At 33.5% G+C, this 11,933-nt stretch overlaps 1 protein-coding gene across 1 annotated transcript; it reads right to left on the reverse strand.

Annotated features, from left to right (window-relative positions):
- Window positions 1-1,712: 1,712 nt before the first annotated feature.
- Window positions 1,713-6,365, reverse strand: LOC148622761 (fatty acid-binding protein, adipocyte-like). The gene is made up of 4 exons (XM_088572938.1): window positions 6,257-6,365; window positions 3,479-3,657; window positions 3,077-3,178; window positions 1,713-1,893 (listed from the first exon to the last, which is right to left on the reverse strand). The coding sequence occupies exons 1-4, from the start codon at window positions 6,324-6,326 to the stop codon at window positions 1,843-1,845; spliced, it is 402 nt and encodes a 133-aa protein (XP_088429064.1). The 5' UTR covers window positions 6,327-6,365; the 3' UTR covers window positions 1,713-1,842.
- Between the last annotated feature and the right edge of the window lie 5,568 nt (window positions 6,366-11,933).

The following is an 11,933-nucleotide window of genomic DNA, read 5'->3' on the forward strand; positions in this document are numbered from 1 at the left end:
TACGACTGTTTGTAATTCGGAAGAAAGATACAGGAAGCACTGTCTGTAATACAGAAGAATGATACAAACTCGCCTGTCTATGATACAGAAGAAAGATACAAGAACAGCTGCCTGTAGTAAAGAATAAAGATACAGGAACGACTGTTTGTAGAACAGAAGAAAAATACATATGAAGACGCCTGCCTATAATACAGAGGAAAGATAGAGTGACGACTGTCTGTAATACAGAAGAATTATACAGGTACGACTATCTGTAATACAGAAGAATGGTACAGGAACGACTTCTGTAGTCAAGAAGAAAGATACAGGAACGACTATTTGTAGTACAGAAAAAAGACATAGGAAGGACTTCCGTAATACAGAAGATAGATGGATGACTGTCTGTAATACAGAAGAATGATACAGAAACGACTGTTTGTAGTACAGAAGAAAGAAACAGGAACGACTGTCTGTAGTAAAGAAGAAAGATACAGGAACGACTGTCCATAATACAGAAGAAGGATACAGGAACGACAGTTGGGTTGTATTTTGGAAGAAAGAAACAGGAACGACTGTCTGTAGTAAACAAGAACGATACAGGAACGACTGTCTATAAAACAGAAGGATACAGGAACGACTGTCTATAAAACAGAAGGATACAGGAACGACAGTATGTAGTTTGGAAGAAAGATACAGAAAAGACTGTTTATAATACATAAGAAAGATACAGAAACGACTGCTGTCTATAATACAGAAAAGGGATACAGGAACGATTGTCTGTAGTAAAGTAGATAGATACAGGAACGACCGCCTATAATACAGAAGATGGATGCAGAAACGACTGCTATCTATAATACATAAGAAGGATACAGGAGCGACTGTCTGTAGTAAAGTAGAAAGATACAGGAACGACTGTCTGTAGTAAAGAAGAATGGTACAGGAACGACTGTCTATAATACAGAAGAAAGATACAGAGACGACTGTCTGTAGTAAAGAAGAATGGTACAGGAACGACTGTCTATAATACAGGAGAAAGATACAGGAACGACTGTCTATAACACAGAAGAAAGATACAGAAACGATTGTCTGTAGTAAAGAAGAAAGATACAGGAACGACTGTCTGTAGTAAAGATGAAGGATACAGGAACGACTTGTGCAGTACAAAAGAAAGACACAGGAAGGACTGTCCGTAATACAGAAGATAGAGGAAGTACAGAAGAAAGAAACGGAGACGACTGTCTGTATGCATTGATGATTCTCCGTTATATATAAGAATAGCATTGACGACAGCTGTAGTATTTTGACGGTAACTGCGGGATTTATTTTTGTTATTTAGTGTTTCCTACATACATCGCATTATTCTTAAAGTTACCAATAATGTATGCATATCAATATGTTTTTGCTTTTTTTTTTTATTGTTTTGTGTGTTAATTTTTGTTTTTGTCATTGTTTGTTTGTTTGATTTTTGTCGTATGCTAATACCTGCTTTATACAAAATATTGATTCGTATTTGTATAATCTCATCTTCATGTAGAATATACTTTTAAAATGCGTTAATACAATGATGCGACATTTACTGTGAATAAGCTCATCTAGGTATTGTTACGTTCCAGACAATCCTTGTGAACTATGTCATCAACGTTAGTGACAACGTCGGTTTTTAAATAAAAAGAACATCAATATCGTATTTACAGAGGGTGATTGCAATTTGAATGGAAGTTTAAATTCTACAATGCATTATATAAACTGCCCTTTTGGTGTTTATTGGGTTAAATAATTAAATAACGAACGCAACACCATATCAATGATCTACAAGTGAACAGTTTTCGTAATTGCCTGGTGGACAAAGATGGAAGCTCCGGTTCAAGCTCTGGTATACGTTATCGTAGCTGTTTTGCCATTTCCAGCTATTGTCTGAAAATAAAGTTACTATGTAAACACTTTTATACAAGAGATAATAAACAACAATATACTGCACGTGTTTATAGTAATTACATCAACAAGAAGTACTTCTATATAGGTTGGAGCACACAAGTCACGACTAAACAAAAATGGTATCTGTCTTGTTACATACACAAGAGATAATATAGAATTATTGTCTTACCGGGACTTTTTACTGCATACACAGTGCAAATCCAGAGAATCACATAAGGGGGAACACCAGGGGCCCCAAAAAATTCTTGATAAACACATTTTGATGTACGTTTTTACACACAGTACGCTTTTTGGCAAATTGATAAGGCGATCTGGGTCATACATGAGTGTACTGACTTTCAATGACTATCAAAGTACACAAATAAATATACATGGAGTCTAACAAATTTATGGCAACTGTTAAAGTAAGCACATTACAGTTATAGTGTAAACATGACTCCTCATAAATTATCGTGCATAGATGACTGTACAAAAAGAAAAAGGGTTATTTGATACTTAGCAATTACTACTTTGATTTACTATGCTACCCTCAACTATTAAAAAAAATACATGGTTATAAGGTCTAAAAGACAAAAACTTACTGCGAGAAAGCATACATGTTATATAAAAAATACCGTAATTAATTTAGGTAAAGAAAAGTAAAATGTGTGTTTCCTATTACACATTTGAAAAATGGATCGGTATGTAACTAAATGATTTTTTTTTTCACACTGATACTATGGTAGAAATTTTTTTACTTAAACACTGCTTCTTGACAAAACAATAAAAACTTAAGGATACTCTATTTCAGCGAAAACAAATAGGTGGATAGGGTAATAAGAAACACACATTTTTTTTTCTTAATGTTAATGACTAATCAAATAACCGCAACTCATTATAACTACTTGTGTGTTAAGGCTTAACCACTTACAAAATAGTTAATGATTGTGAACTGTCCAAAGGTAGTGATATGTACCACGAAAACTTATATTGTCCGAGCCGTAGGTTAACTACTATCAATCCTTTGGAATTCTACAATCTAACCAATAGAATGTTAGAATGTTTTACTAATATACAATACTCCACTACCTGCCTTACGACTGTCCTACAGTGACTGTACGGTTGGCTGTTTTATAGTGATTGTAATATTAACTCACTAGACATGGAAGCATATATGACTTACGGAAAGAAGTCTATCTCCTCGTATTTCCCGCGTTATTACGGCTTGTTGATTACCATAATTCTGTATTTCTTTTAGTTTATCACCTTCTAATTCAAACTGAACCTAGATAAAGAAAACAAATCAAGTTACAAGCACTTTCTTTAAACAAATGATGACAATCAAAACTAAAAGAAAAATGTGAAAAATACGTTAACTAATTTTATTACCCTTCACTATTGTACTTTTTGCGTGAGTTGCTCGTTTTGTTTTTTGTTTTGTGTGTGTGTGTGTGTGTGTGTGTGTGTGTGTGTGTGTGTGTGTGTTTAATTTTCATTTTATCTTACGGTGATTTTTATAACTAGTTAAATGCGACGATGGAACACCAAAGGGGGATATTTCCATCAGTTGATGTATAATATATACCATGATCTTTTTACCATCCATTGAAGAGCTGGGGAATTCAACACCAAGTTTAAATGTAATTTCTGTACTCAGATGACCAATGATTGTCTTGACTACATAGGTTTCACCGTTAACGGATATTTCCTGAACTGGTTTGATCATTCCTTCTTTTGCCTTTAATCTCATTTCTTGATCAACACCTGTTCCGAATAGATATATACACTTTATCGAAGTTATAAATATTATAAAATGAATTTCAGATGAAAATTTGTGTCCATATCTACAAATTTACCCATTATTAAAAATATTTCTAATTTAACAAGTGTGCTTTACAATTCATATTTCGTGAAGTTAAAGCCTGGTGTGTAATAACTAAGATTCTGATGGAGATACCCAGCATCGATGAAAAGTGAACGTTTCGTTGTGATCCTATCAGCAGTGTTCAAAATATTCTGAGTAATAGTCGAATATTTTGACTAACTTTTTCAAGAGTTGTACTCGTGAGAAGTTTAAGTTTTTTTTTTCAATTTTTACTCGGATGTTTATATACATATAAATGTTGAGTGCGCTTGATTACATCGTTTTTAATAATAACTTATGTGAGTTCACATGATAATAATTTTTATTTATGATTTATTTTCTTTATTTTTACATATTGCTTATGATTTATACTGAGTACACGTTACATAATTGTATTGTACGAATGATTCTCATTGAGAACACAAAACAACTTTGTATCTTAATTATGATTTATAAAAGTTCATATTATAACATCGTATTTTACAAGACTTATATTGAGTACACGTAATAACACGATTTTCTTTTGATTCATATTAGTAAACTTCGTATGTAACATTGGATTTTTTTTACTTAGAATGTGTATTTCGTACTAGTAGTAACATTGCATCGTACTTATGATTTGTACAGAGTACACGTTACAACATTTTATTTTACTTATGACTTATATTGAGTACGTATGATAATATTGTTTTACACATTACCATTGGATTTTGTAGCAAAAAATATTAACAGTAACAAACACAAGACACATGAAAAATTATTGAGTAAAAAAATAATATTCAAATAAAACGTCATTAACACCAAATCACCTAGACTTAAAGATCATCTGCAGAAAATAAACAAACAAGTGACAAGATTGGCAAGAAAGGGGGAAATTATTGAGGACTTGCCAATATGTCCATGCAAACTTGAAAAAACTGCAGGCTAAGATGGAGTACAAGCAGACTTACTCAGAACTAACATCGCAATAGAAAAAGGTCCTTGTAACAATTTGAGTAGTAGACAATATCCCGAACGACTGCATGGGCTAAAGGTATAATAGTGAAGCGTCTAAAGAAAGGATGTTTTGGAAAACAACATCGCGATGAACGTTGGAAAGTTGAAAATGGCATGGAATCAAATAGAAGTTTTTGCAATGGATAAGTGGGTTTATTTATGATTTGTATAGTATAACGCTGTGACCTATGACAGTGTGCGTGTGTGTGAGTGTTTTTTTTTTTTTTTTTTTTTTTTTTTTTTAATTTATCGTTTAATGTCGCCTCTGAACAGGTGAAAGAGACACAAAGATGGGAAAAAAAACTGCTAGCAATTCCCCCTTTAATCATAAAGGAATAACATTACTTATATTTTTAAAAATCGTCTAAAAATAACGACAATCTAAAATTTGCTAAATCTCTCAATTGATAAAGAAAAATTTGCAATAACTTTATTATTTGTATATTTTGTGTTTCAGTGCCCTAAGTACAACTCGTTATACAAGTGCCTTGTCACACGTAGTTGTGATGTATTATATGATACTATCTGTTTCAGATATGTGTCATTCCGTCTGTCCTTTCCGGATTTAAATATTATATCCAAACATTGGAAGTTGTTTAGTATTATAAAATACAGATTAAAGATAATTTTCGGCATAATCTCATTTGCATAGTATTAAACACCCCCGTTTATGATTTTCAGATGACAACATTAGACCGGATCGAAGAATTTCATTCAAACTATGCCTCTTTTTTTAATACAGATTGAGTTGTTTGCATCATCCACTTTTTTAGATTTCCTGTTATACTGATTTTTACTTTTTTGTCATCCCCCCTTTTTATAGTTGATTTTTCATGTCCACAGATTATTCCTTCACAATGTCGCAGGATATCAGTTAATGTCCCATTTAATGGTCTATTTTGTGTGTAAAACATGGCATAGAAGCTAAGTTCAAATGTTGAAAACAACAAGTCTAAATAAAAGTTTTGAATGGAAAAAGCGCGACAATCCCCGATAGAACTATTATATAACTGACTCTAATGGACAACCACTTTGCAAAGATCTTCGTCAGATATCAAAATACCGAATCATTTGACAAGTTTGTCAGAAATTAGCCAATACTAGAAAACAAAATATCATACACAGCAGCACAAATATGATGACAACCACAGGTCGGAATAGGATACAATTACATGATAAAAGATTCTACCGGAGCACCACGAAAATCTGAAGTTTGTTACTGTGTCAAGTTATAAGTGCGTTTAAGAAACATGGAAACATTTGTTGAATTATACTCTATAGAAAAAACCTTTTTTCAGAATATCAAGCCCAGGTCGTTTTCAGAATAGTGGTTTATATGTGTGCAACCGTTTGAACAAAATAAGACCGGACAGTTTATGAACCAGTAAAAATACTGTCATAATTCAGCGATTCCTTGGAACAATTAATTCGTCATATCAAAGACGTGCACAATGGCTCTAGTACGTTAGTGATCTTATGTGTAAATACAAATTCGTTTCTTACCGAATGCTTCGAAAAGTTCATCCAAATTTTCTTCAGAAACAACTTTCCATTTTCCTTGAAACTGCGACATATTGCAGGTGTTTTGGTTCGCGGTTAGTGAAATGATAAACGCAAGTAAAAGGGGGAGTTGCCATATCTAGAAAGAAGCACACCTGTCTCGTATCTTTTTGACAAGTCAACATGTCCAGACGTAGTGGTCGGGTGGAAACTCTAAATGCAAGTGCAAATGTTCTGTGTTAAAACGACTAACAAGCAAATAGTACGTGTGCTGAGATAACCCCTGTGCACCCCCTTACACTTATCAACCAAAATATGATTTTCAGGTACCCTTATACCTCCCATTTACGAATCCATTTGTCCCGAAAAAAATAAACTGAAGCATTTTTTTTTTTTTTTACCACTTTTTATACTTCGTTGAGGCAAAAAATCTCTTTTTTTCGTTTTTTGATTCTTCGAACTTCTTCTTTCTACAAAATGAAGTAACTTAACATACATCATGTAGCCCAATGTCTCAGCTTTACAATGGTACCAAGAAAGTTGCGGTTACACTCGCGGTTTTGATGTAAAATGAAAAAAAACATACCTCTACCCCACCGAAAAATCGCTTGAATTGACATATTTTTCACAATCAAAACACTTAGAGTATTTATGCTTCAGTAAAAATGACTTATTTAGTATTTTCTGTTTAGTATCATTACAATTAATACTTCGGGATTCTTTTGGTGGATTTTGGCTATTATCGTAGTCAGAATTTAAAAAAAAAAAAGCGAAAATGAAATTTTCGATTTTTTCGTAAAAAGTCACAAAAATTAGAACTTCTCAAATTATGTATCATTCGATAGATATAATTAAATTTTGCACATAATTAAATCACAAAAAAAAAAATGATTTTCAAGAAAGAGCTTTTATAAAAAATGTTAAAAATTATAACCCTACCTCTTGAAAACTGATAAATTCAGGCGCTAAAATTTTCTCTTTTGGGTTACAATTACTGTAAAATCGTAAAAAGAGGAATTTTCAGAGTTTCAGAATTTCTTCTATATCACACATTATTTACATATTTTCAGAATACCGTAGTTTAAACAAACTTTTGTGTGATACAGAACATTAATATAGTGACTGAGCTTCCAAATGAGCCCAAGTAATAAATATTTGAACTTTTCAAGTCCAATCAAGTGAAAAATTGCAACCCTTACTCATAAAAATACCTGAACATAAACTAAAATGTTAATTTTTAGCATATAATCAGTCAGTGTACAATAGACGTATTGGGTACTATTGTTTTAATTATCGATGTATCCAACATATCTGCTCATTTCAGGCGCATATTTTTCAGTTTCAATGTGGCAATAATGAGTTGTTCATAAAAAGGGGAATTTCGGAATTTCATATTTTCTTCCATGTCACTTATAATTGGCTTTTTTTTTTTCAAAAGCTGTACTTCAAACAAGCTTTTGTATATCAAATTCAATTATACAATGTCTTAGATTTCTACTGAGTCCAAGTGATAAATATTTGAACCTTTCCAAGTCCAGTCAAGTGAAAAATTGCCACCCACCCATGAAAAGAACACCTCAACATGATCATAGACGAACTGTACATAATGTCTATCTGGCATTTATTATGGAGATCTTCTTGTACAGGGGCGTAGCTACATAAGGTTCGTACAGGCTTGTGCCTGTACGAAATTTCGACTATTTTTTTTTCTTTTTTAATATTTGATGGATGTATATAAAACGAGTACAGTAATGGCTGATATTACTTTATCAGTTGCGCTGCACGTAGCAACATTGAATCGGAAATCCAACGTCATTTACCCGTTATCGGTTATCTACTAATCATTCCAACGTTCCGATAACTTCTATAAAAGTAGATGTGCGATTTCCGCAAAATGGACGAGTTTGTCATTCGACCAAAAAGAAAAAGGAGAGATGAAAGAGCAGAGGAATGCAGTATTGAGAATGAGCATTCAGCGAATGTTCTATCAGATACTGAGCCGTCGACAACTGCCAGTATTAATGATATTCGCATATACATGTATCTTTCAGAAGTGCCATCAACTTCAAATAGCTCTGGTAGCGTTAAACAGTTCTAACCACCAGGGTAGCTGAAGGCATCTGTCCAAATGGAGCACAAAATTGCATGTTTATCAGTATCAGATATTTCACGGAGGCCTCGAAGTTCAGCCAAATCTGGGTACTTCGAGGCCTCAGTGAAATATCTGATACTGATAAACATGCAATTTTGTGCTCCAAATGGACAGATGCCTTCAGCTACCCTTTCCCTGTCAGGTTAGGAATCAATTTCTTCACCTAATTAAAACAACTGGATTTTACCAACCGTCCCTCAGCCCAAACTACTTACCCAATTGTGTTTGTTCTTATTTTACTTAGATTCTACCATCGCTAATTTTTAATTATTGGTCGATTTTGCGTATGACAACACTTCACATGATATATTGAAAATATCATATTGTCACTTAAGGAACAGGGTTTTATTCCTGTTCTACATCTTGATATTGTGCAAGGGCCTTCAACAATGAACAGTTATAGTTCATATACCGTGAAACCAGATCAAAAAGGCCCTATCGTGCACTAAAGTAAGCCTGTCTAAGCATTTCTGTTAGAAACTGCCCCAACTTGACATGGATTATTATATTTCTAAATACATTTAAATTGTTTCTATGCACAAAAATAGATAGCAACCAACATTTTTTTTCAATACCCCGTTCCGATAATCGAATGGTTACCAGTACCTTCTTGTAACCATTCGATTAACGAGACGGGGACAATAAAAAAAAGTATTCTTTTAAGTAAATAGAACTCAACACTTAGCCCGATTTTCAGAGTAAACTCGGAAATATTTTAAAAATTAGGTACATTTACTCTGTAATCGAAAAAATTGGGATTAGGTACTCAGGCTAACATGACGCAGTACTTGCTGCTTGAAGCTAAAAAGTACTCGGTACTCGAGGGGGGTTTATAACTCAACTTAGGACCCAGCCGATTTCGGCAAATGCTCTATGTAGTTATCAGTTTCCTGTCGGTCCTTCGAACACAAAGTTGTCCCCGTTATTTATACGACAGTCAAATTGAAATTTCGTCCCCGTAATTAAAACATTAAAATTTACCAATGATGAACTAAAATGCCTGCCTAATATTCACCAAATACTACTAGAAGATTTTCCCTAAAACCGGTGAGCTTCTGGGGGCTTCCCCCTCCCCTGGGCCCCTGCCCACTGGGGGCTTTGAGCGGCACCCAGATCTCCTCGCCGTATTTTCTGTGCCTATATATCTGTCAATATCTAGCTACGCCCCTGTTGTATCAATCATATTGCCAAGCAAATATGCTTTAATTGCTGAAGACAACAAAATATTTAAAAAAAAGGAAATTGAAGAAAACAGATTATCACGCATTTTAGCACGTTAATTGTATATTTTTTGTTTAAAACACTTTTACCTGCTTTGATTTTGATTGTTATCATTATTTTTATACATATAAGGTTTCAAAAAAAGCAACTACGATGAATAATTGGCATACATGTACCCAACACCATTTAAAAAATGCTAATCTGCCACATACGAATTGTTAGTTTTCACGGAAATTTTAGTGGGTAAGGGATACCATTCTTTCGGCTAAATGGCCTGGAATACGCTAAATTATGCATTGCCTTGGCTCATTAGAAAACTTAGATGCTACATAGATGTGTTTGAATATGCAAAATCTTGTTTGAAGTAGGGTACTTGAAAATAATTGCCAAATACTGGTGAAATTGAAGAAAATATGAAATTCCGAAAATTCCTCTTTTTATGAAAAATTCATTATTGTCATATTGAAACAGAAAAATACGCGCCTGCAATGAACAGGTGTGTTGATTACATCGATAATTAAAACACTAGTACCCAACTTTTTTTTATATCGATTATAAAATTTAATATTTTGGTTCTTGTCTAGGTACTTTTTCACAGATTAGGGAGGCAATTTTTCACCTAGTAGGACAATCTTAGTGCCTAATTCACCAGATATGTTGGCTACATCATTACCTTAATTATAATTGTCTATAATATCAGTTCAACTGTGTCAGTATGCTGTGAATGAGTACTGTTCGATACTAAGGCCAGTTTTTTAAGGGGTAGGGGTAATATTTTTAACATTTTTGAAAGTTCTTTCTTGAAAATTAGTTTTTAATGGTTTTATTATGTGGAAAATTGAATCATCTATCGATTGATACCAAATTTGAGACGTTTTAGGCGAGCAATAGCTTGTAGAGTCAAATTCATGTGACTCTTTTACGGAAAAATCGAAAATCCCATTTTGTTTTGCTTTTTTTTTTTTTTTTTATAAATTTTGACTACGATAATAGCCAAAATTCATCAAAAGAACCCCGAAGTATTAATTGTTATAATACTAAACAGTAAATACCAAATAAACCATTTTTGACTGAAGAATAAATAAACTAGGGGTTTTGACATGAAAAAATATGTCAATTTAAGCGATTTTTCGATGGGGTAGGGGTACGTTTTGTTCATTTTACCCGAAAACCCCGAGTGTTACCGCAACTTTTTTGGTAACATTGTAAAGCTGAGACATTAATCTACACAATCTACATAATGATACCTAAATCTGTTTAGTTTGTTCACACATGCTGTCCCAGGAAGGCTTAGACGTTCATATAATTGAGTCACAAAAATTATGGCTTTTTTACCCAGTAGGGTACAAATATACTAGGCTTATACTGAAAAAAGAATCCGAGAATATTCTTTGGCGAAATATATTCGGTAATGGGAGGTATAAAAGTACATAAAAAATCACCATGAAGTTGATGAGTGGGGGTGCACGGTGGATCCTCCCAGCCAATGGACTGAAACAAAATTATTTTAATTTATCCCATTTAGCTTTTCAAAGCTTTTTTTTACAGAGAGGGTGAGTCAACGGTAAAAAGAAATGGTGCCAAGAAGGAGTAATCAAGGGAACCAAGATTTTAGCGGAAATCAAAAGCATGTAATCCAGGAACAAAGAACATAGTATTACATGGAAAACAGACACATAAAACAAAGAACAAAAATCCAAAGATAGCTCTGTCGATTTACCATACAGGAAAAAAAACAGCATTTCAGTTGCTTTTCCCGGGAGCCTTTGTATGTGGAAAATTGCATTAGCTCATCTTAAGCAAAGCTATAAACTAATATATAAAACAAATATATAAGCTATAAAAATAGAAGAACTCAAATTTGATAAATATCGGAAATTTAAACGACCATCTGGCTTTTTATTTTGGTACAATTTTAGCACGTGCTATGTTATGATAACTAAAATTGTATTAAAAGATTCCATAAGTACGATTTGTATAACATATATAAAAGTTAGCAGAGAATGTCTTGTAAAATAATCAGTCATTCTTACTCCCCACTACATACTTATAACCATAGGCATGTATTTTAGTTAATTACAGAACTATGCCCTACAACGGACATTAGTGGCGGATCCAGAGGGGTTGGCATCCCCTTTTTATTGGAAGGTTTGTCATTTTTATGTGTCCTACACCCCTGTTTTCGGACAAACCTCTGCTGGCACTCCCTCCCCTTTTTCAAAGTATCTGGATCCGGCCCTGACAATACTTTCGTTAATAGTAGGAGGATCCGAGTCATTTTGATCATCATTCTTATCATGTAGTATT

The sequence above is a fragment of the Perna viridis genome, chromosome 3 (assembly GCF_037379345.1).
Source record: "Perna viridis isolate PV_CMFRI_1.1 ecotype Kerala chromosome 3, ASM3737934v1, whole genome shotgun sequence".
Classification (NCBI taxonomy): domain Eukaryota; kingdom Metazoa; phylum Mollusca; class Bivalvia; order Mytilida; family Mytilidae; genus Perna; species Perna viridis.